General features: G+C 39.5%; 1 protein-coding gene across 3 annotated transcripts; it reads right to left on the reverse strand.

Annotated features, from left to right (window-relative positions):
* Positions 1-23,237, reverse strand: LOC140739599 (eukaryotic translation initiation factor 4E-like). Of its 3 annotated transcripts, none has more exons than XM_073067998.1 (7): positions 23,202-23,237; positions 13,381-13,469; positions 10,898-10,993; positions 9,708-9,771; positions 3,837-3,950; positions 2,936-3,075; positions 1-606 (listed from the first exon to the last, which is right to left on the reverse strand). In XM_073067998.1, exons 1-7 carry the CDS (start codon positions 23,217-23,219, stop codon positions 492-494), a joined length of 636 nt encoding a protein of 211 aa, XP_072924099.1. In that variant the 5' UTR covers positions 23,220-23,237; the 3' UTR covers positions 1-491. The 3 variants fall into 3 exon arrangements, with proteins under 3 accessions (XP_072924099.1, XP_072924100.1, XP_072924101.1); XM_073067999.1 differs by lacking the exon at positions 23,202-23,237 and adding an exon at positions 22,921-22,968; XM_073068000.1 differs by lacking the exon at positions 10,898-10,993.
* Between the last annotated feature and the right edge of the window lie 3,535 nt (positions 23,238-26,772).

Raw genomic sequence — 26,772 nt, forward strand, 5'->3', positions numbered from 1 at the left:
TGAAATAAATGCTTTATTTCAAATAAGTTTACATCTTTGAAAAGCATGCTGAATTTAGATACTATATTGAAAGTGATTCAAACTCTTATATTTATTCTTAATTATAGGAAATGTACAAAAGTAATTGTCATGTTATATTATAATGTAAAGAATCATTTTCCATTACCCTCAGTATTAGAGGAATAGTAGAAACTGCAAGTAAAATACAATTACATACCCAGGACTATTTGCAGTCTTTGTTGCTTTAACATTAACTATATGTGAAAGAAAGAAAACTCTAAATCTCATAATTTAAACAAAAATAACTTGTAGCATTCATGTGTTGTCCAAAGTGACAAGTAAAAGCCATACAGTTGAGTATCAACCGATTGCTATGTTAAATCCAGTCAGCAACAGCTATGGTTTTAATAGTTTAATTTAGTCTAGATCTAAATACTGATTAAGTACTCCCAAAATTTATATAAAACTCGTAGTTTTACAATTAAAGATCTTCACACAATGAATTTGTTTTTAACTCCCACTCCACTCTTGGTAGCTGTATCTGCATGAGCTTGATAACCAATCACAACCTTAACAGGAAGGCCAAGTCTTTCCTTGTAGATTTTTCTGCACAAGAGAAAAAACAAAACAAATAAATTATGTTATATTGTTTTAAACAAATGTAGTATCCCAGGGTTCTGTAATTTATATTCATGGTCCAATTAAAAATGCATCTAAATATTCAGCCAATTAAGTAACACATTTTGAAAAATGTTGTTCTGCTATTGATAGACATGCTTTCAACCATCTTGGCACCAAGGTAAAGAATGGAATTTCACACCAAACTATTACCCTCATATTTGGTCCAAGATTTCAGTCCCTTAATTCACATATGTGACCTGGAGTTAAAATTTCACTTAAATGCTCATTCAACACCTTGGGATGGATTGGCATACAAAAATGTTAACTAATTTTTTCTTTCTTTAAAAAGTGAAAATATTTGGTCTAAATTCCAGACAATTGTCTTTCCTGTATTGCTGTCAAGGCTGATTTTTTAAAAAATTCTTATGCAGTAGTTTCAGGTTCTTCTGCATTTGACACATTAGTGTTAAAGTTTGCCTTTTACTGATATTTTAAATATATAGGTAATTGCAAGATTTAAATTGCTGATTCAGCATGATTAATACTTTATAACCATACAGCAAAATGGTAGAAGTGAGGTAGCTCTGCATTGTTTGTGATACACACTATATTAAAAACATTGAGTTGGAGGAATACAAATTCAGCTCATACAGGAAAATTAAAGTTACAAGCAAATTTATACTATCTTAGTTAGTGGATATATTAAGCTTTGTCCTTGAGCTATTAAATTTTTCATGATTCACTGAAAAAGAATCAGCTTTTGTTCACATGAACAACCATCTCTAGGAGCACTAATTTTTGATCTCCTTAAAAAATATAGAATAATATATCCTCCAAAAATCAAATGAAGAACAAGGAAAACAAATTGAGATAAATATGGAATATGGCATCTGAAAAAGATGAAGGATCAAAGAAAAAGATGGCAAGAGACACCATACAATTCTGATTGACAAGATATTGTATACAAGTTGAAAGGTTCAAAGTACATTATTAAAGTATGTACTATACTACCTTGAGATTCATCTCTTTACAGGCAGCCACAAAGGAACCTAATAGAACCCATTTTTTTTTTAAATGACCAAATACCCAATGTGCAGGAAAAAATTTGTGCAAACAATAAAAGCAAACATTCAGAACTGAAGCTCATGAAAGTGAGTTCACAGCCACGAAGCCAGTTACAGCCCCATTCCAGACCATTAGTTATAGGCCAAAGCCTTACCTGAGCACAGAGACAAGTAAACCACACAAACAGCAAGCTGAACATAGTCCCATCCCTCTTCTCTGGCCCCAACACCCTGACCATTTCAATCTGGCATGGTACTAAATTGGCCAAACAGTGGGGCGTTCTTTACTCTTGGACCCGGGCCCTGCCACTTCGATACACTTAGGCCCCAGCTCTGCCACCTTGAATCACTTTCAAGTCTGCTCCAGAAATGACCATGCATTGGCTCACTCCCCGCTCTCTGACCCAGGCCCTGCCACCTCAATTCAGCAGGTATACGCCACAACCATCCTGCACCTTTGAAACTCAGTTCACACTGCAAAAGATGCAGGGTTGTATAGGCGGTTCAAAACCTCAACTCTGAAAAGGAAGTTACAGGCTATTGAATGCAGTGATAATTTTCAAGAAAGATAAAAGTGATTAATAAAGTAGTTTTGTTTGCTACCTAAAGTTGTCACTGTGCTTCACCAGCACCAACTTAAATTGGAAATATCTGTTTGAAATTTGTTTGAACAGATTGCTCGGGTCTTCTAAAGCTTCAGAATTAAAAACACAGGAAATAGATTAAAAAGGGGGCTTTGTAAGTTTTGCAACCATTAAAATTATAAAATGATTTCCAAATTTAGTTCTCAAATTGGTTTGCACTAAAGCTCATTTAGTCCAATGAATAAAAATCAGAAGAGCTGCAGATGCTGGAAATAAATATGAAAGGTGAGAAATCTCAACAGGTGAGGTAACTTCCAAGACCCTTCATCAGAACCTTTAACCCTTTGTTGTGTATCATGCACTACAATTTGACAATGTTTTTCTAGTAAGACTCAAGATAAAGCTACCCAAAATAAAACCAATTCAAGTATTTAAAATAGTTATACTACCTTAAAGCAAGGGAGTGAAATAATGGGGCTATTTACTGCATCTTCAAGAAAAACCCATTAACTGTAGAAGAGATAGCATACCAATTATTACATACCTCATAGCAGGGTAAAATTGACATGGAAGAACTAAACAAACAGATTTGAACATTGACAAGGCAAACAGCTGACAAATCTTCCATTGCTCAGGTTTTAAATGAATAGCCAAACATCAGCTTACCCTATATGCAAAACAGCTGCTTCATTTTCAGTGTCACAGGTCCAGATTGCTATTTTATCTCCTTTTGCTCGTACATTAATTACAGCACCACAAACATCATTGCTATATTCATCAAAAGCTTCTCCAATAAGGCACAACAACTAGAAAAATATTAAATACAAAAGATTTATTTAATTTGTTTGCACTTTGAAAGGGTTGAGTGCATTTCTCACTGAATTACAGCATCTTTTTAAAGATTAGAAGATCTTAATTCAATCCAACAACTAAAATGAGAGTTTTTAATAATCTAATTGGTCTTAGAATACCACAGCACTTCACAATTAAGCAGACTAGTATTAAACAAGACAACTAATTTGTCCACAGCAACTTCCCACAAAACAGACGATTATGATCAAATAACCATGCTAGAATGGATAGGCATCAGAACAAAAGATGGCTAGGAATAGCTTTCCTGCTTTTTAAAATGTTACAACCAATCTCATATCCACTCAGGAAAGGAGCTACTTTGGTTTCTTTAAGACTGTACTGGGAACAGTCCTGAACCTCTTCAATATGGTACAGGCCAAGGGTCAAGATTTTTACATCAAATCCCTGAAGCACAGCTTAAAACTACAACTTTGACTTGGAGGCAGACAATTTCTAATAATGAAAGGGTCTTTACAATCACAAGTGCACTATGTTGTCACAAAATTACCTCTACTTTGAGTTGTCCACAAATATTTCAAATTCAGATATATCAACTCATAGCACAATGCAAGAGGAAAATTAATAATAGTTAAACAAGGGATTGTTTTCTCTTAATGGAATGATTATAGGAGATCCTAGACAAAAAAAAGTAGTTTGAAGGGAAGTAGATGTGCACTGCTCAAAAATAAAGTAACACGATACAGGTTTAACTCACTGTTTCCAGCCAGAATTGATCTAGTTCCAGCATCCTTTGCTGTTTTGACAGAGTAATTAACCACCTTCCACCACATTTGTTTTTGCTGTCCTCCCACATTGGTTCAATACCATCCTACAGGGTAAAAAAAAAATCAAAAGTTCAAAAAAAATTAGTAAGGCCAGTTTCAAGATTCAGATCTTAAACTCTCTGCAATTTGTAGATTTCCACAGCCCTCTTCTGAATGAAAATTAGGATGTTGATATTAAGCCAAATACAAGTACATTTACCTACTTTAATAATCCTGACTGCACCAGTGGCCAACTATAATCATGCAACTGAGATACTGCAAGATGCCATCACTAAACAATAAACAGTCCATCCCAATGCAGTTCAAATCGTAGTCAGAGACTTCAACCAAGCTTGTTTGAAGAAAACCCTGCCAAATTGCCATCAGCATATAACCTGTAGCTCCAGAGGTCTTAACATAGTAGAGCACTGTTATATAAGGAATGCCTACAGTATCATTACCAGGCTGCATATCAGTAAATCTGATCACGTGGCTGTCCTTCTACCTGCATACAGGCACAGGAGAAAGAGCAAGGCTCCAGAGATGAGGACATCAAAGAGTGGTCACAGGAGGCAGAGGAGCAGCTAGGAGATTGCTTTGAGTCGGTGGACTAGGTCATGTTTAAGGACTCATCTGTGGATCTGAGTGAGCACACCATGGTTGTCACAGATTTTATATAAACAGTTGTATAGGATTGTGTCCCCACAAAATCAGAGTCTTCTCCAATCAGAACCCTAGATGAACCATGAGATCCACAATCTGCTGAGGGCCAAATCAGAAGCATTCAAGTCTGGCAATCAAGTTACAAGAGGGCTAGGTGCGCTCTCCAGAAAGTCACCTCATGGGCAAAATGGCAATTCCAGACTATAATCAACAAAGAATGCTTGACATTTGTGGCAGGGCTTGAATGTTCTCACTTCTTACAAGGTAAAATCAAGCAACATAGACAACAGGAGGGCTTCGCTTCCAGAAGTGCTCAATGTCTTCTACACACACTTTGACCACAAAAACATGGAGAAACCATCAGAAACTCCCAGAGCCCCCAATGATCCTGTGATTTCAGTCTCTGACACCGATGTGCGAGTCTTCAGCAGGGTGAACCCATGAAAAGCATCCAACCCAGATGGAGTACCTGGCCAAGTACCAATTAACTCTGCTGATCAACTGGTTGCAGTGTTCACTGAGATCTTTAACCTCCCACTTCAGCAGTCTGAGGTACACACCTGCTTCAAGCAGGCTAAAATGATACTGGTGCCCCAGAAGAAAGACATGACCTGCTTCAATGACCATCATCCAGTAGCACTTCAATCCACAATGAAGTGTTTTGTGAGGTAGGTGATGAAACACATTAACTCCTGCCAGAGAAGCCACTTGGATCTGCTCCAATTTGCCTACCAGAACAACAGGTCCACAACAGGTGCCATCCCATTGGCTGTTCACTCAACACTGGAACACGGACAGCAAAGGTGCATAGATCAGGATGCTCCTTATCGACTGCAGCTCAGCACTCAACATCATGCTCTCTAAACTAATCAATAAGCCCAAGACCTTATCCTCAATACCACCATGTTCAATTGAATCCTCAATTTCCTCATGGAACTGACTGGGCTCATAAATAAGACCATAAAACATAGGAGCAGAAAAAATGCTATTCAGTCAATCGAGTCTGCTCCACCATTCCATCATGGCTGATCCCAGATGCCACTCAACCCCACACACCTGCCTTTGCTATATCCTTTGATGCCCTGATTAGGAAATTACCAACTTCTACCTAAAATACACACACCAACTTGGCCTCCATCATGGTCTGTGGCAGAGCATCCTACATATTTACTAAGCACTGACTAAAAAAAAACTTAATCTTTAACTCTATTCTAAAGGGTCGCCCCTCAATTTTGAGGCTGTGCCCTCTAGTTCTCGATACTCCCACCAGAGGAAACATCCTCTCCACATTGTCTATCAAAGTTTGGTAGGTATCAATGAGATCCTTTAGCATTCTTCTAAATTCTACTGAATTTAGGCCCAAAGCTGCCAAATGCTCCTCATATGTTAACCCCTTCATTCCCAGAATAATCCTCATGAGCTTCCTGTGGACTCTCTCCAATGAGAACACATCCTTTGAGATATGGGGCTCAAAACAGTTGACAATATTCCAAGTGCAGCCAGGCTAGTGTCTTATAAAGGCTCAGCATCATCTCCTTGTTTTGAAATTCTATTCCCCTTTAAATAAATGCTAACATTGCATTTGCCTTCTTCAGCCACACATCCCCCCTCCCCCCTCTGGGGGTCTTGCATGAAGACGCCCAAGTCCCTCTGCATCTCTGGTATTTGAACCTTCTTCCCATTTAGATAATTGTCTGCACTATTGTTCCTTTTGCCAAAATGCATCATCATATATTTCTCAACAGTGTATTCCATCTGCCACCTTTTTGCCCATTCTTCCAATTTGTCTCCAGTCCAACTGCAATCACATTGCTTCCTCAGCACTACCTACCCCTCTACTTATCTTCACATTATCTGCAAAATCACTGACAATGTGAAAAGCAGCAATCCCAGTAGTGACCCGAGGAACACCACTAGTTACTGGCAGCCAACCAGAAAAAGCCACTCACTGCCTCCTGCCTGCCAGTCATTCTGCTATCCATGCCAGTATACGTTCTGTAATGCCATAGAATTTTATCTTGTTAAACAGTCTCTTCATGTGTGGCACCTTACCAAACACCTTCTGAAAATCCAAGTAAATGACATGCAATGCCACTCCTGCTTGTTACTTCCACAAAGATCTCTAACAGATTTGTCAGGCAAGATTTCCCTTTACAGAAACTAGGCTGACTTTGACTTATTTAAAGTACCTTGAAACCTCATTCTTAACAATAAACTCCAACACTTTCCCAACCACTGAGGTTTGGCTAACTGGCCTATAATTTCCTTCCTTTTTGCCTTCCTCCCTTCTTAAAGAGTGAAGTGACATTTGCAATGCTCCAATCGTCTATGCTAGAATCAAGTGATTCTTGAAAGATCATAAGCAATACATCTGTTATCTCTTCAGCAATCTCTCTCAGGACTCTGCAATGTAGTCCATCTGGCTCAGTTGACTTATCCGCCTTAAGACCTTTCAGTTTGCCTTGCATTTTCTCCTTTGTAATAGAAATGGCACTCATTCCTGCCTGACACCCCCAAACCTCTGGCACACTGCTAGCAGATTCCACAATGAAGACAGATGCAAAGCACCCATTAAGTTTATCTGCCACTTCTTTGTCCCCTATTACTACCCGACCCGAATCAATTTCCCGTGGTCCCATATCAACTGTAACCTTCTTTTATATAACTGAAAGAAACATTCTGGTATCCTGTTTTAATGGCTAGCCTGCCCTCATATTTCATCTCTTCCCATTTTGGAACTTTCATATTTGCCTTTTGTTGGAATTTAAATGCTTCCCAGTCATCCAACTTCCCATTCACTTTTGCTACGTTATGCTCTTTCCTTTACTTTTATGCAGTCCTTAACTTTGTCAACTATGATTGCCTACCCCGCTATTTGAGAACTTCTTCCTCTGTCAGACATATCTACCCTGCACATTCCGAATTTCGGCCATCTCTTCTGCCATCATCCCCACCATAACTCTCCTCCAATCCACCTGGACAAGCTCCTCTCTCATGCCTCTCATTCCCTTATGGGAGTCTTGCTTGGAGGGATCAGAAGTGAAGAGATTGAACAATTTCAAGTTCCTGTATGTCAAGATCCAAGGATCTAATCTGGTTCAAAATATAAATGCAGCTACAAAGTCAAGACAGTGGCTATATCTCATTAGGAGTTTGAAGAGATTTGTTTTTCACCTAAAATACAAACTTCTACTGATGTAACATGGAGAGCATTCCAACAGGCTACATCACCATCTGGTATGCAGGCGTGGCTACTGAAAGGACCGAAAGCTACAGAAAGTTGTAAATTAGTCAGCTTTATCTTGGGTACTAGCATCCATGGTATCTGAGACATTTTCAAGGTGCGATGCCCAAGAAAGGAGATAGCCTTTCTTAAGGACACCCGTCACCAAGACATGCTCTGTTCTCATTGTTACTGTCAGGAAGGAGGTGCAGAGGCCTGAAGGCACACACTCAGTGATTCAGGAACAGCTTCTTCGCCTCTGCCATCTGATTCCTAAATGGACATTGAACCTGTGAACACACTTTTTTTGATAAAAAGTATTATTTCTGTTCTTGCACTATTTTTATTCTATTTAATATATATATATATATCTTTCTGTAATTCATTTACTTAATTTTTTCTTTCTGTATTACCAGGTATTGCATTGAATTGCTATTGCTAAGTTAACAAATTGCACAATAGATGCCGGTGATGATAAACCAGATTCTGATTTCCATCAGTGTAGGTGCGCCACAAGGCTGTGTTGTTAGCTGCCTGCCTCACTTCACATTTGTGACTGTGTGGCTAAGGACAAATATTCACAAATTTGCTAATGACACTACTATGGTAGGTCTAATCAGAGGTGGTGATCAATCAGCATTTAGGAAGGAGACTGAAAAATCTGGCTGAGCAGTGCCATAACAACCTCTTACTCAATGTCAGCAAGACCAAGGGGCTAATTGACCTCAGGAGGAGAGACCCAGAGGCCTATGAGCCAGTCCTCAGAGGATCAGAGGTGGAGAGGGTCAGTAACTTTAAATTTCTTTAAATGTCCTGAGAACATTGTAAATGCAATTATGAAGAAGGCACAGCAGCACCTCCACTTCCCAAGGAGTTCGCAAAAATTCAGCATGACATCTAAAATGTTGATAAGCTTGTATAAATATGTAGAGAATATTGACTGGCTGCATCACAGCCTGGTATGGAAACACCAATGCCCTTGAATGGAAAATCTTACAAAAGTATTGGATATAGCCAAGTCCATCAAAGCATAGGCCTCCCCAAAATATCTACACAAAACTGTCACAGGAAAACAGCAACCATCATGAGGAACGTCCACCACCCGGGGCATGCTCTTTTCTCAATACTGCCATCAGGAAGGTGCTACATGAACCTCAGAACTCACCACCAGGTTCAAGAACATCTATTAGCCTTCAGGTTCTAGAACCATACGGGATAGCTTCACTTGCCCCATTACTGAAATGTTCCCACAACTTACTGACCCACTTTCAAGGACTCATTAGATGTTTGACATTATTGCTCATTTATTATCATCTCTTTTTTTTGTACTTGCACTTTGTCTTTTGCACGCTGGTTGAAAACCCAACTGGTGTTGTCTTTCATTGATTCTGTTATTGTTATTGAGTTTATTGAGTATGCACACAAGAAAATGAATCTCAAGGTTGTATACAGTGACAAGCATGTACCTAGATAACAAATTTACTTTGAACTTTGATTTATCTTTCTCATACAATCACGTGTGCACATTGAGTTTAATTCTCAGACTCTGCAACTAGCTTTTGCATAATAAAATCAAAAAGGTTTCTAATTTCAATAGTAAAATTGACTACTTTAGAGCAGGTATCATTTTGCAAGGGAGGCATAGCAAAAAATGAACTTTGTTCAAGTGAATTTTCAAACAAGCAGTCTTGATCATGGAATATTGGTCGAAGGTTATTTACATGTACAATGTAGTAGTTCAGGCAGAACCCTAACTTGTTGAAAGCAATTCAAATTATTTTCCACTCACTTTTAGATCTCCCCCATGCTGCACTTTAAACTACATACTTCATGAATATAATTAAGGTATCTAATAATATACAATTTACACAAGTCCATACATTTTCCTTTGGAACCAGGACCAAGGTTTGCTTAAGAAATATCAACGTTTACAAACCTTAAAGAGTGAGTAGTCACAACCTGATGTCAGCCTACTGGCAACTTGAATATGATTGTATAATCTATTAAAACAGAAATAGAAGAAAAACTAAATTATAGAAAGAAAGGAATCAAATTCAAAACTGAAGCAAACCCTATTTGAACATTTAACTCAGAAGACTAAGGCACTGCAAGTAAAAATAAATATAATCAAATGCCAATCAGGTAGAAAAGCTTTGTTAGGACACAATTTGTCCTTACCAAGTACCTCAAGTAATCTGAGCAAAAGGAAGACTGAATGTGAAAGATATAATATGGAATGATAATTAAAAATTATTAATATATCTTTAAAATATAAAGCAGTAGAAAAATCAATGTTAAAATGCACTAAAGATCAACACAAGTAAAAGTTAGACAAACCAAAATCTGCTCACTGACTGGTATCCTAAAATTTATAAACCACTATCAATATAGTTAGAAATAATCTGCATTGCCACAGATGTAGCAGGTTAGGTCAGTTTAGCAATAAAGCACGAAACTTGCATTGCAAAGTACACATTAACTATGAAGATCTGACACCAATTGTGAAAGAACACAACCAGTTCCTTTGTTCTACATATACAAATCAACTTTCAGTAGCTTTATTCCCCTCCCACCGAAATATCTTACTGGAAAGGATTGCAAAACATTTATAATAAAAATGAAGCACTCTAATTAATTACTAATCTATTGTTTGAAACAACTAGCACCAAGCAGGAAAATAAATGGAATAATTTTAATGATTATGCTCCCAAAAGTATATCAGAACAAGTTATTAATTTCCACTAGTTATGTTCTTCTTGCACTTAAAGCTTGATGCTGCACGGGAAATGCATCAAGTGATTGCCTGCAGGGCCACAATTAAAGCAATTCTGAGGCAAGAATCAACACATCGGTTTCTCTTAATACATTTCCTTCTATAGAATCCACCCATCACTGCACCTTCCCAACCCTTTTAGACTTCCAGGGAGAAAAGAATTTTGTCTCATTCTATCAAATTAGGTACTGTAATATTAGCCAACAAGATAAGCTGCTTTAATTAATTCAGCATCCAGATAAGCTTCATCTCCATAGCTGTCCTGAGTACCAGCACAATATCAAAAGTTTTAAATTTTAATGAAACATTTTCCACTTTATTAAAGTTCTTCTATTTAAAATATTAATACATACGCCCAAAAATCCTCCACAGTGTCAAATTTAGTAACCAGACGAAGATTTGCCTGCCAGGGTTTGCTTTTATCATTTTTGAAAAACCAGAGTGTCCACCTGCATTTGGAACAAAAACACAAAATATGCAGAAAACTAATACTAATAAACCAGGTAATACTACTGAGCTCATTTTGAAAATTAATATGCAAATACAAGTTTACTATTTTGCAACACCATAAAATATCATCACCTTAAAATGGTATAGTGGTTTAATATTGTTAGATGTACTGAGGTACAGTGGAAAAACCTGCCTTGCGTACCATCCAGGCAGACCAATTCATTACAGTGCATTTAGGTAGTACAAGGGAAAACACTGCAGAATAAAGGGTTACAGTACAGAGAAAGGGCAGTTCAAATGGATAGCAAGGTGCAAAGTCACAATGAGGTAGATTTTGTGATAGAAAGCTCATCTTACTGTTCTAGAGAAGCAGTCTTATAACTTAATACAGTAGCAGTCCTTGAGCCATGCTTTCAAGATTTTGTATCTTCTGCCCAATGGGAGGGAGAGAAAAGAAGTGAGATCTTTGATTGTGCTAGCTGCTGCATTCAAGCAGCAGAAAGTGCAGGCAGAATCAATGGAGGAGAATAACATAGGGATATCAAATGCTGTGGACAAAAATGTTACAGTAAATGGACAAATATTGGTTTAAACAATAAACAAGCACAGTCAAGATTAAATAACTGAAACTCAGGTTAGCATATGAAAATTATTTTCTCCATGTGGTGAAAAACTATTCATTCTGAGCCAATGAGGTAAAACAAAAATCAGGATCATAAAATCTTGTATCCAACACTTTATCTGTCAGCAGCCTAGAACGGTAAGTGAAATTTCTCGGAAAGGTACTTGAGCAGCAATTTTTGGCTGTTGAAGTATGGCTACATCTAAAATATAGTTCCAAATTTTGGACCTCCACCCCTTGTTAGCAGGATAGAATGACCATGAAGACAGTCCAGAAGTTATTCATTCAAATGAATTCATTTCTATGCACCAATCAGCATGGCATTTGGCTCCCAAAGAAACAGTTATCAATATATTCAAAATAAACAAAATTACATTTGAACATACTGTTCTGATTAGCATCAATAAAATACAAAAATCACAAAGTGTACATATGCTTGATTAAAAGATGGAAAACCTGTGTATCTGCCACGATAACTTATTCTGCAATCAAATGAATGATATTTTACCCAAGTTTACATTTGATCTTGCTTGCAGTTGTGCAACGATACTCACCAATTATCCATATTTAAAGAGTGAAGCAAACAGTTGTAAAATATTATATATTTTTAAAAATAGGGGCAAATATCAAACCTCAATTTCTTTCAATAAGTAAAAATAACAAAGGAACTTGGTATATTAGACAACATGGATGATGAGAAATGGAAATTCAATGTTACAGGTCAAGACCCTTCACCTGGACTGGATTTACCACAAGACATAGGAGTAGAATTAGGCCATTTGGCCCATCGAGCCTGCTCCACCATTCATCATGCATGATCCTTCACCCCCCCCCCCTTCCCCCCAGCCCCACTCCCTGGCCTTTTCTCCTCTGACTAGTGGCAGAGGAACACCTTTATGGCCTCAGCACCACATTCTTGCTCTTGTATTCTAGAACTCTTGAAATGATTGCTAACATTGCATTTTCCTTTCTCACCACCGACTTAACCTGCAAGTTAACCTTTAGGGTGTTCTGCACAAGGATTCCCAAGTCCCTTTGCACTGCAGATATTTGGATTCTCACCTCATTTACAAAATAGTCTGTATATTTATTCTACCAAAGTGCATGAAGATGCATTTTCCAACATTGTATTTGCCACTTTCTTGCCCATTCTCCTAATGAGTCCAAGTCCTCTGCAGCTTACCCGCTTCCTCAAATCTTCATATCTTCTGCAAACATGGCAACAAAGCCATCTATTCCATCATCTAAGTCATTGATAAACAGCATAAAAAGCAGTCCCAACACCAAACTTTGCGGATCACCACTAGTCACTGGCAGCCAACCAGAAAAGGATCCTTTTATTCCTACTTATTTCCACCTACCAATCAGCCAATGCTCTAACTATGCCAGTAACTTTCCTGTAATACCATGGAATCTTAACTTGGTAAGCAGGCTCATGTGTGAAAGCCCAAATATACAACATCCACTGCATCCCCTTTATTTTTTGAACTTGTAATCTCTTCAAAGAATTCCAACAAGTTTGCCAGGCATGATTTTCCCTCAAGGAAACTAAGTGAATGTCTCATCTTGTCCTGTGTCAACAAGTACTCCATAACCTCATCCTTAACAACTGACTCCAACATCTTCCAAACAACTCAGGCCAGGCTAACTGGTCTACAATTATTCTTTAAAAACACCAGACTTCAATATCTAGTCTCTCACATGTCCTTTTTCTTCAAATAATAAATTTTACAGCAAAAAAATTCACAGTTGTAAAGATAGTACCTGTTCTGTAAAGGATGTTTCATACAAGGCTGAATAATCTCTTTCCGAGGGGATTTTGTTTTCTCAGATTTTCGAACTGTCATGTGAACCTTTAGAGATGAATAAGAGAAATGGTACATTTGTAATACAAACTGCATACAAAAATTTCATAAATGCAAGATAGAAAACAAAATGCTGCGATATCTTACTAAACAAGTTGGGAGAACAACTGCAAGGCAGGAATGGTTTCCATTCAATCTGGTGGCCCAACATCATTGTAGTAGTTACTTGAAAAACAAATCAAAACCCCTGAGACTAAGTGAGGGAACTAACTCGGATGCACTTCCAATCAACTGAGTTCCAAGTCAAAAAGAGTACATTCAATCCTTTATTATGGAGCCAACAAAGACAATCAAAAATAACAACAAAAACTAGTGTAGCAATCGTGGAATTAGCAATCAACAAAAATTATCCATTCCCTACTCCATCCAACAGCACAAAGTAGTAATGACTACACTCATTACTTCTACCACGCCAAAACCCACAAGACAAGTTACCGTAACAAATAAAAACACCCAAAACATAATAGACAGAAAATAGATACAGGGCTCCTGCATTCTGGAAATTAAAAAAAATTCTCAACAGCATCCTCCATAGTACATAAAACATAACCATGCTTAGAAACTAGTAGGTAGGCAAATACATACACACTATATTTTATATTATATATACACACACAAACTAAACTGATTAACTTAACAGAAATGGTGTAGAAGGAATCAAACTGAGTGAAGGACAACCAAATTAAAAGGTGAGGGTGTGTCAAATGTGACAGCTTAACCTTCAAACCCTCAATTCTTACACCATGGCAAAAGTGAGCATAGCAACAAGACATGCTGCTTTAGTAAGGAGAGATTTTATCGCAGTCAGGAATTTCAAGATGCTGTCCCTACTCTGAAAAGGCACAAAGAAACAGGCAATGTTGAGGACCAGAAATGCAGTAGTCAGCCACAGAAACTAAGTACAGCAGATGAGAGATATCAAACTGACATCCTTTCTAAATCGGAAGAAGTCTGGCACTGCTTATCAGCTCTGAACTCAGAAACCACTTGAACCCAAGAGCACCCCTCGGTAGTCCAGAGAAATCTTGGCAGAAGTGGTCTTCAAGGAAGAGTTGCTGCCAAAAAGCCATTCCTCAGAAGTGGAAACAAAGTCAAGGGAGTCACCTACACACAAAAATACAAGGATTGGGGTGCTGAATAAAGGCAGTAAGTGCATTGGACTGACAAGACAAAATTTGAAAATGTTGGCTCAAACAGGGGGCAGTTTGTCCGTAAAAAATCTGTCCTGATGGAAAGTCTCGGCCCAAAAGTGACTGATTATTTCTTACATAAATGCTGCCTGACCTGCTGAGTTCTCCAGCATTGTACGTGTTGCCTTGTCCATAGAAGAGTGGAGAGTGCTGCATGGATAAGTACTTGCAGCCAACTATGAAGCATGGTGGAGGTTTCCTGCAAGTTTGGGGGTGTGTTTTTGCAAATGCAGTTGATGATCTGGTCAGAATTAACAGAATCCTCAATGCTGAGAAGTACAAGCAGATTCTCATCTATCAGGGAGACATCTGATCAGTCCCAACTTCATTCTGCAACAGGACAGTGATCCCGAGCCCACGTGGCCAAGGTTATAAAGAACCATCTTCAGTGAAAAGAACAAAGTTCTACAACAGATGGTACAAACTCCACAGAGCCCTGATCACAATGAGGCTGCCTGGGATTATCTGGAGAGACAGCCAAAGTCTGCAGAAGAATTCTGCCAAGTTCTCCAGGATGCTTGAAACAACCTACCAGATGATTTTCTTACAAAACTGCACAACCATGAAGGTGAGAGAATTAGTACTGTTTTAAAAAGGCAAAAGGTGCTCACACCAAATATTTATTTGATTTAGTTTTTTTTAATTACTGCTCTTTATAGTATTTTTGATATTCAGAAGCTTTTCATTTTATTGTTTTTGAACACATCTTCACTTTACAGATTTTTTTTTCAAATCATGCACTGAGACATTTGCACAGTATATATCCAAGATCTAAGGAAAGTTGCTCCACAAAGCATGCAAAAGATCCAGGAAAAGCTGATAAAATAGCAAGTGACTTTTGAACCACAATTTTATGACAATGTGACATTAACATCTACAAGTCCCTTCATCACCAAAATCCTTGGGGGTGGGAGCAAGGGGAGGATACTATTTAGCTAGAAATTTAACAGGATCACTAATAAACCTGTTGTATACAGCAGCTACAACAGGTTGGAAACTAGGCATCTCATGGTAAATCACTTGCCACAACTTCCCAAACTGCTTCTACCATCCAAAAGCAAAGGACACAGGGTACTTTGAGACTAATGACAAAATAAGTCAAGGTCAGCATAGTTTCTGTGAAGGGAGGTCTTGCCTGACAAATCTGTTGAGTTCATCAAGGAAATAACAGAGTGGACAAAGAGGCAATGGATATCATTTACTTGGATTTTCAGAAGGCATTTCATAAGGTACCATGCATGAGGCTGCTTAACAAGATAAAAATCCTATAACATTAGAGAAAAGATACTGTAATGGATAGTGGAATGGCTCACAGGTAGGAGGCAGGTAGTGGGAATAAAGGGGGCCTTTTCTAGTTGGCTGCCAGTGACTAGTGGTGTTCCTCAAGGGTCAGTATTGGGACTGCTACTTTTCACATTGTCTGTCAATGATTTGGATAACAGAATTGATGGTTTTGTGGCAAAGTTTGCAGAAGATACAAAGATAAGTGGAGGGGTAGGTAATGCTGAGGAAGCAATGCTATTGCAGCAGGACTTAGACAAATACAAAAAAAGAGCAAAAAAATGGCAGATGGAATAGTAAACACGAGGAAATCTGCAGATGCTGGAAATTCAAACAACAACACACACAAAATGCTGGTAAAACACAGCAGGTTAGGTAGCATCTATAGGGAGAAGCGATGTCGACGTTTCGGGCCGAGACCCTTCGTCAGGACTAACCGAAAGGAAAGATAGTAAGAGATTTGAAAGTAGTGGGAGGGAGAGGGAAATGCGAAATGATAGGAGAAGACCGGAGGGGGTGGGATGAAGCTAAGAGCTGGAAAGGTGATTGGCAAAATTGATACAGAGCTGGAGAAGGGAAAGGATCATGGGACAGGAGGCCTCAGGAGAAAGAAGGGGGGGAGGGGAGCACCAGAGGGAGATGGAGAACAGGCAAACAACTAAATACGTCAGGGATGGGGTAAGAAGGGGAGGAGGGGCATTAACGGAAGTTAGAGAAGTCAATGTTCAATGATGGAATAGTGTTGGGAAATGTATGATATGCATTTTGGTAAAAGGAACAACATGTCAGACTTATTTAAATGGTGAGAAGGTTCAAACATCAGAGGTGCAGAGAAGCTTAGGAGTCCTCGTGCAAGACTCCCAGAAGGTGAATTTACAGGTTGAGTGTGTGGTAAAGGAGGCAAATACAATGTTGGCACTTATTTCAAGGAGAATAGAATACAAAAGCAAGGAGATAATGTTGAGCCTTTATAAGACTCTAGTCAGGCTGCACTTTGAGTATTGTCAACAGTTTTGGGCCCCATATATCAAAGGTTGGGTTAACATCGGAGAGAGTCCAGTCAGTGAACAAGAATGATTCCAGGAATGAAGGAGTTAACATACAAGGAGCATTTGGCAGTTTTGGGCCTGTACTCACTAGAATTTAGAAGAATGTGGAAGAATCTCATTGAAATCTACCAAATTTTGAAAGGACTAGATAGGCTGAATGTGGAGAGGATGTTTCTTATGGTGGGGTCATCCAGAACCAGAGGGCACAGCCTCAAAATTGAGGGGCAACCCTTTAGAACAGAGGCAAGGAGAATTTTTTTTAAGCCAGAAAGTAGCAAATCTGTGGAATACTCTGCCACAGACTGCATTGGAGGCCAAGTCCGTGCATATATTTAAGACAGAAGTTGATTATTTCCTGATCGGTCAGGACATCGAAGGATACGGCAAGAAGGCAGGTGTATAGGGTGAAGTGGGATCCGGGATCAGCCATGATGAAATGGCAGAGCAGACTCAATTGGCTGACATTACTAACCTATTTCAACATACCTCATCTACAAAATACATGGTTATTTGTCAAACCTACTCCTGTAGGATTTTGTAAATAAAATATGCAAGAATTGTTAAATGTTCAAATGCCACAACCCATTACCAACAAACCAAGAGCAGTCACCTTACACTGACATCATTATAGACAGTCTCTTAAAGTGAACAGAACTCAATGATGGTGTTTGTGAATTATGTACAACAGTCTCTATTATGAGCAATATGCGTGCCACTCCCATTTCTCTCCCACCCCTCCCCCCAAAGCTTGTGGAGGGTAACATAATAGAACACAGAAATCTACAACACATTACAGGCCCTTCAGCCCACAATGTTGTGCCAACCAAGTAACCTATTCTAGAAACCACCTAGAATTTCCCCACTGCCTAGCCCTCTGTTTTTCTAAGCTCCATGTACCTATCTAAGAGTCTCTTAAAAGACCCCATTATATCCACCTCTATCACCGTCACTGGCAGTGCATTCCATGCCACCACTCTGACATCCCCTTGTATCTACTTCCAAGCACTTTAAAACTAGTGGGTCACATGACACATATTGGTCACAATAGAAACTTCTACACAATTCACCTGAACAGGCATTGAGAATCTGTCTGGAGCTCTCTGCCTTATATCAACGGGCAATGCTGGCAGCATATTCACTTGTATGCCCGTGTGACGCACGAAGCATCACTTTTGATAGGTGCCCATATGAACAATAGACTGGAACCCAAAGTGTTCACAGACCTCCGATGTCCCGATGCACTGGCACTGTCGAAGCTGCATGACGGTTGGCACTTCTTGGCAGTCGTGCTTAAGTGTGATAGTAGAAATATGAACCCAGCGTTCGGTGGTCCTGAGCCATGGGTGGGAGTCTGCTGGAGGCTCTGGACAAGGCTCATTAAAACAGGAAAAGGAGGAGGAATGATGCACCTCTGCCTGACTGAGTGTAGACTATCAGCCATTTTAGCAAGCTCCCTATAATCCTTTACAGGGGTATTAGTAGGGATTCGTGAACTTGATCAGGCATTTGTTGCAGAAAGACTTCTTTAAAAATAAGGATAGTGATTGCCCAGTAGAGATAGCTTGTGGTCCATTAGCTCTGAAGTTCAAAGTTCAAAATAAATTGATTATCAGTACATATCTGTAACCACATACAGCCTTGAAGTTGTTATTCAACAGGCATACTTAGCAAATCTATACAAGAGTAACTAAACATCAGGAACTGTAAACAAACTGCAAATGCAGATATAAATAAATGGCAATAAATAACAAGAATGAAATAATAATGAGTCCTTAAATAAGTGTAGTTATCCCCTTTTATTCAAAAGCCTGATGGTTCAGGGGTGGGAACCGTTCTTGAACCCGGTGGCACGAGTCCTGAAGCTCTTGTACCTTCTATCTGATGGCAGCTATGAGGAAAGCGTATCGCCTAGGTGGTAAGGATTTTGATGATGGGTGCCACTTTTCTATGGCAATGTTTCATGTAGATGTGCTCACTGGTTGGAAAGGTTTTATCTGTGATGCACTGAGCTGAATCCTCCACCTTCTGTAGGATTTTCCATCAAAGGCATTGCTATGCACATACCAGGCTGTAATGCAGCCAGTTAGCACACTTTCCACCATACATCTATAGAAACTTACCAAGATTTTGATGACATGACAAATCTCTGCAGTCCTGAGGAAATAATGGCAGCATCATGCTTTCTGGGCAATAGTATTTATACGCTGGGTCCAGGACAGTTCTCTTTGAAGTAGTGACTCACAGGAATTTAAAGTTACTGACCCTCTCCACCTCTGATAATTACTAACTCATGGATTTCTGGTTTTTCTCTCTCCTGAAGTCTACAATCAGCTTCTTGGTTTTGTTGAAACTGAGTGACAGATTGTTAATATTACACCACGCAGCCAAATTTGTAAACTACCTCCTGTATGCTGATTCATCACCACCTTTGATACAGCCCACAACAGTTGTGTCATTAGCTAACTTGCATATGGTGCTGGGGCTGTACTTAGCCTCACAGTTAGAGGTGTAAAGCGGATAGAGAAGAGGGCTAAGCACACACCCCTGCAGTACTCCTGCGCTGATGAGATTGTGGAATGTTTTTGCCATCCAGACTGACGGAGGACAAGTGAAGAAATCCAGGATCGAATTGCACAAGTGGGCTTTGAGGCCTAGGTCCTGGAGTTTACTAATTAGTTTTGAGGGGATGATGGTGTTAAATGCTGAGCTGTAATCATAGAGCATCCTGATGTATGCATCTTTGCTGACCACATATTCCAGGGTTGTGAAAAAAGCTAACAAGATAGCATCTCCTGTAGACCTGTTGCTTTGGTAGGCAAATTGGAACAGATCCAAGTCACCATTCAGACAAGCACTGATGTGCTTTAATACCAACCTCTCAAAACACTTCATCACAGTGGATGCAAGTGCCACTGGGCAACAGTCATTGACAGGTTACCACACACTTCTTGGGCACCAGCATGATTGAAGCAGTTGGGTACCACACATTGCCGGAGTGAGAAGGTTGAAGATATCTGAATACACCAGACAGTTAGTCAGTACAGGTCTCCAGTACTCAGCCTGGATCAGACGCTTTCCTTGGATTCACTCTCTTGAAGGCAGCCTGCATGCCATCTTCAGACACCGAGACCAAATGATCATTGGGAGACGTGTGTGGGGGTGCGATGGTTCCTCCCTGTTCTGCTGGTCAAAGCAAGCATAGAAGACACCGAGCTCATCTGGAAGCGGAGCTCTGCTGAACCCCTTGTCACAAGATTTAATTTTAAGACGTTTTAGCACTTAAACCCTGCCACAGCTGTCAAGCATCCTTCATTGTCTAGTCCGTAAGCTCCACTTCACCTCAGAGATGGCCTTCCAAAGATCATATCTGCACCTCCTGTAGCATTCTTTCTAGACTTAAAGGGCCTCTGATCTGACTCTCACCAGGTTCCAGATTTCATTCTTCATCCAGGACTCCTGACTGAGGAAAAGCCTGAACGATTGCATGGGGACACCCTCAATCACAGCTGTTGTAATAAAGTCTGTAACTACACTGCTGTAGTCATTCAGATCATCGGACGAGTTCTTGAACACAGCCCAGTCCACTGACTCAAGGCAATCCTGTAACCGCTCTTCAGCCTCCCGCGACCACCTCTTGGTTGTTTAGACTTCTGGAGCCTTGTTGTTTAAGCTCTATGTGCAGGTTGTGGAGTACCGCCGGAAGATTGAACTTGCCAAGATGTAGCCTCGTGGGGGGTGGGGGGGGGGTAGGGAATATATATTCCTTATCATAATTCATCAGTGATCTAGTGTGCTGGGACCTCTGGTGCAACAAGTTACGTGTTGGAGAGTTTTCTTCAAACAGGCCTGGTTAAAGTCACCGACTACAATTTGAAATGCGTCAGGATAGGCTTTTTCTTATTTACAGACAACATCGTGCACTTCCGGGAGTGCTTGCTTATAATCGACCGCTGGTGGTATGTAAACTGCAGTCAGCATCTGAAATGCAAGTAGAATACTCTACATTTAACCATTAGCTGTCCTAAGTCAGGGGGAGAGAAGTCGACATAACTCCAATGTCCATGCACCAAAAAAGCATGCGCCACCACTTTGTTCCCTTGCCAGAATTCGAGGATCGATGCATTCTAAAAATCATAAACACTTCTGGTCGGAGAGCTGCTTCATCCTGTTGGCCATTAACAAAGTCTCAGTGGAAATGAACAATTGAGACCTGCCTCGTCTGCCACTGATAAGAGCAGCCTTGCCCTGAGATCGTCAGTCTCATTTCTGAGTGACTGTACATTCCCTAACAAGATGGAAGGCAAAGGAGGCCTCATACTGTGCTTCAGCCTGGTTCGAATCCCACCTCTCCTGCCTTGTTCTCAGCCTTGACTTTGGTGTTGACTTTTAAAGGCTCTTTACATGGGTCTTTAAAACCATTGAATACTCTGCATTTAACGGTGGAACGTGAGATCTTAAGATCAGTAATGTAATTTGGTGGTCTGTTGTTAAGAGGAAATTTACATGAAGGGCTAGCGTCACCTAGGCCAGGAAATGAGAGCAGATAAACACAAAGTATACTGCAGATGCTGTGGTCAAATCAAGACATACAAACAAGCTGGATGAACTCAGCAGGTCAGGCAGCATCCGTTGAGATGAGCCAAATGAGAGCAAAGAAATTAGAGATGTTTGCGCGCTCAGACTCAGTCCAAGAGTCTGTAACGGGAGTTTTCAGAGTCTTCAGGCAGGCGGGTTTTCTAGTAGACTTACTACCCTGGCAACAACTTAGTACAAACGTAATAAATTTTGGTATTGTCCAGTGATTTCTTACAGTGCGAGCTGGGCTTGTGCCTGTGCAAACCGCGTGGTAGTATGTTGCTGACAAACCTCCAGCGGTCGCAAAGCAACTTTGTCTGGCGAACTCTGAAACCGTCCAAGAGCGTCAGGGTCACTGATTTAGGATTTTATGAATAAAACATGAGACAGTCATTTCATGTGCAAAACACAAGCCTTAGCCCTTTATTCCCATTATCAACAAACCACCTTACATTAACTTCATTACGACAGCCACCATCCCTTAAAGTGAACACAAAACTCAATAACGATGTTTGTGAATTACATAAACAGTTTCTATCATGAACAGTATGTCACTGTCACCCGTTACTTTACCCAACACTCCATTTCCAAACAGCAAAGGAGTACAAGGCAGTTACACTGGGGAACACAATCACCAGTTTCCCCTTACAAGCCAAACACCATTCCAACTCAAACTATTAACTTCCCTTCACAATACAAAAATGCCAATCTGCCATCACTATCAACATACTTTCTCCAAAAGAAATCACATCACCTTTTCAAGCACAATAGGGGCAGTAACACCTATTACCTTTAAACAAAATTTAGAGTGCAACATAAGCTGGAAAATATTTTTAGTGCAAGTGATAAAATATTCCTCAACTTAATCAAGCTGAATGCATTAAACAGAAACAAACAGCATAACACATTATGGTCATTATAATCTAACATCATCCATATAAAGATCAAGTTGAATTAATTTCATCTACCTAACTTCTCTGTGATTATATTTCCTATAAACATGCAAATTATTTAAATGCATGCTTCATTTTAAACACCTTTTCTTCAATTCAATAATTCAAAGGTTGAATTCATAACATAATTATAGCATTAGCCTATTCAGAAGCTTCAAGAGAAACCTCATGGATCTGATATTAAGAGTGGCTACATTTTTCTAATGGGCGGTTACCTTGCATATCCATACCTTCTCTCTTTTTACATTGTGATAATGATCAATTGGATTAGGACGAGTCTATGCCAGAATTAAATGTTTACAACACTAAAAATTGTATACAGCAGTCTACAGGAAGGAAGAATATCAATTAAAGTGAATAAAAGGCAGCTTTTTCAGCTTACTACACGTACCCCGTGTGGAAAAAAACTATTTCTGTAATGAAAAAGACAAAGAAATATAATGAAAAACTGGTGGTGTTAGATTCTCCGATCAAGAACTACTAATCCAATCGTTCTTTGCATTTTTCCTTAGTTATCATATGAAATAGTTCAATAATTTGAGTGAAAGAAGCTACATAACCACTTCCTCGGAATGGTTTCCACAAGCAGTCAAATGCTTATTTTCAGCCACCACCACCACCCGACCGACCGACAAACCCTCCCCCAAATGGAGAAGCCGCAAACGGGTTTACCGGCTGTGCGACCGCCATACTGAATCGTGGAGCCTCCAAGTTATCTTATCAATCCCCTTTTAAGGAGTTAATTGATCACCTGTTAACCATTCTGCTCCAACCAGATTTGCTTTTTGAGAAGGGCAATGCAACTCTCAACTTCCCCTGATGACGACAAGTCATCAGAAGCTTAAATTCTTCCTTTTGTTTGTGATTTACTTGAAGGAAACCTCGCTCCGAAAGTAAAAAGTTTGTCAGAAGATGACATTGTAAACAGTTAGTTCGGAGTATACACCTAAAGGACTGTCTGTTTAAATCTGTTTTTAATATTGCAGTTGCAATAACTTTCTCGATGATAAGTATTTTGAATGTTTATTTTAGTCATTTAAACTAATTTTTGTCAGATAAAGTCTAGGCAAAATATTAGGAGCTCTTTTTTTACACAAAAGATTTTGAAAAGCCCGGGGCAACAATGCTATTTATGAATTGTTTTTTTAAATCCAAATTTTGGTTTAATCGCACCCCCGGATGCTAAGAACATTGATTTAACATAAATGGTGTGATTAGCGTGTACGTTCATGCCGACCGCCGTAGGGAAAGGAGTATTACCGTGTTCCTGCCGATACCCGCGGCAAATAATGGAAAGCCGCAGAATCTTTTCTCCCCTTATACAAGCACCTGCAAGTGTATATCATTTCTACTAAATCATGGCATCATTCAGTTTATGTCTAAATAACAACGGTAGGCAAATTCCCTTCACCTCCCCCCGTTCGACCTAACCACTCGCAGGCGCGCCCGCACGGACACGCTGTTATTTAAAGGATTGTCAGTCACTTGCAGTGATTTAACTTTTACTGTTTGTGCAAAAACAGAAATGCTGGAAGCACTCATGCAATTAAGTAGCATCTGTGAAAAGAAAAAAACAGTTGAAGTTTAGGATCAGTGACTCTTCTGGTAATTACTCAGCTGGTAATGAGAAATAATGAGGATTGCCAAGTCCCTAGATAGAATATAGTGTCCTACTCTACGTTGGGCCTCCTTCCCCCACCCACCGGTAGTGGAGACCTTCCTGTAAAACTACTAAATACTATAAACTTTTATAACTCTATCAAAGACACATAACTGTAGTCCTCATATTGTTCCGAGATTAGATTTGTGGTTGAAACGGGTAGTACAGTGCCGATAAAAAGTATTCACCCCTTTGGAAGTCTTCATGTTTTATTGTTTTACAACATTGAATCACAGTGGATTTAATTTGTTTTTTTTTATACTGATTAACAGACTCTCGTGTCAAAGTAAAAACAGATCTCTACAAAGTGATCTATATTAATTACAAATATAAAACACAAAATAATTGCATAAGTATTCACCCCCTTCAAGTCAGGATTTAGTAGATGCACCTTTGACAGCAATTACAGCCTTCAGTCTGTGTGGATAGGTCTCTTATCAGCTTTGCACATCTGCAGTTTTCCTCATTCTCCTTTATAAAACTGCTCAGCTGTCAGATTGCATGGGGATTGTGAGTGAATGGACCCTTTCAAGTCCAGCCACAAATTCTCAGTTGTACTGAGGTCTTCCGGACTCTGACTTGGCCACTTCAGGACATTAACTTTGTTGTTGTTAAGCCATTCCTGCATAGATTTGGCTTTATGGCTTGGGTCATTGTCTTGTTGAAAAGCAAATCTTCTTCTAAGTTGCAGTTCTCTTGTAGACTGCATCAGGTTTTCCTCCAGGATGTCCCTGTATTTTGCTGCATTCATTTTATCCTCTACCTTCACAAGACTTCCAGGGCCCGCTGCAGTGAAGCATCCCCACGGTATTATGCAGCCACCACCCTGCTTCATGGTAGGGATAGTGTGTTTTTGATAATATTTAGTCAAAAGCTCAATTTTGGTTTCATTAGACCATAGAACCTTCTTCCAACTGACTTCAGAATCTCCCAGCAACACACACAAAATGCTGGAGGAACTCAGCAGTCTAGGAAGCATCTATGGAAAAAAGTAGAGTCAACATTTCAGGCCAAAACCATTCGGCATCCTGCATTTTGTGTGTGTTGCTCGGATTTCCAGCATCTGCAGATTTTCTCTTGTTTAGAATCTTCCACATGCTTCTGGCAAACTCTAGCAGAGATTTCATGAGAGTTTTTTCAACAGTGGCTCTCTGTTTGCCAGTCTCTTTTAAAGCTGTAACTGGTGAAGCACCTGGGCAACAGTTGTTGTATGCATAGTCTCTCCCATCTCAGCCACTGAAGCTTGTAACTTCTCCAGAGTTGTCAAAGGTCTCTTAGTGGTGTCCCTCACTAGTCCCCTTCTTGCATGATCACTCAGTTTTTGAAGACGGTCTGCTCTAGGCAGATGTGCAGCTGTGCCATATTCTTTCCATTTCTTTATGATTGACTTAACTGTACTCCAAGGGATATTCAGGAACTTGGAAATTTTCTGGTATCCGTCTGCTGACTTGTGCTTTGCAATAACTTTTTCACAGAGTTGCTTCGAGTGCTCTTTTGTCTTCATGGTGTATTTTTTACCAGGATACTGACTCCTCAGCAGTTAGACCATCCAGATACAGATGTATTTTTTACTGCAATCAATTGAAACATCTTGACTGCACACAGGTCTTCAAAATCAGATCTCTATTTAACTAATTATGACTTCTAAAACCAATTGGCTGCACCTGTGATGATTTGGTGTGTCGTATTGGGGGGGGGGGGTGAATACTTATGCAATCAATTATTTTGTGTTTTAAATCCACTGTGATTAAATGTTGTAAAATAATGAAACATGAAAACTTTCGGGGGGGGGATACCTTTTATAGGCACTGTATCTTTCAATAAAAAGGTTCTAAAAAAGCACAGAGGCTTCATATATCTGATATTTTGGTGGATGAAAACTATGGCTAAATGTGTGTTTCTGTTGGGATTCCTATGCCTCTTGTAATTTTTTGAACTGAGCAACTTGCTCTGTGTGCTGCCAATTTATTCTCCTAGACATAATAAGGAAAATGTTCCCGTGTCTGCCAGCAATTGGTTTGTGCAAAAGCATTGAAGTCAATTCAAAGTACTTCAGCAGCTGCTGGATCATAGCTCACAGAATTTAGCAACTGCAAAGATCTCCAGAAAGTATTTATTAAATTGTATCAACAGTTAATGAAAAACAAATAGAACTGCAGATGTTGGAATCTGAAGCAAAAGCAGAAATGTTGAAAGAATTTACCCAGTCAAACAGCATCTCTGGAAGAAGAAACCAGTTAACATTTAGGTTCTGTGACTTCCTCAGAACTGTTAGGGGAAGCAGGAATTATGGTTTTCAAAGCAAAGCTGGAGTTCAAGTGAGGTGTAAAACAATAGCATAATTGGAGAGAGGTTAATCTGTATCCAGGGATAAGCATGAATGCAGACATTTCAAAGAAATGGTGAGAAAGGGACAAAAGCATAACAATGGGAAAGGATAGCAGTTTACTGAAGCTGGAATATTCAAAGATCATTTCAAAGGATTGTAAAGTGCCTTGAGAAAAGATAATTTTATTTTAGAGATACAGCACAGTAACAGGCTCTTCCAGCTCAATGAGCTAGTGCTACAGTTACATCCATGTG

This window comes from Hemitrygon akajei, chromosome 15 (assembly GCF_048418815.1).
Source record: "Hemitrygon akajei chromosome 15, sHemAka1.3, whole genome shotgun sequence".
NCBI lineage: Eukaryota > Metazoa > Chordata > Chondrichthyes > Myliobatiformes > Dasyatidae > Hemitrygon > Hemitrygon akajei.

Coding starts and splice junctions, on each gene's coding strand:
- LOC140739599 (XM_073067998.1), bottom strand. Junction 10,994..13,380: donor AAACATCCTTTACAGAACAG/GTACTATCTTTA, acceptor TTCCAAATGCAG/GTGGACACTCTGGTTTTTCA. Junction 9,772..10,897: donor ACTGTGGAGGATTTTTGGGC/GTATGTATTAAT, acceptor CTGTTTTAATAG/ATTATACAATCATATTCAAG.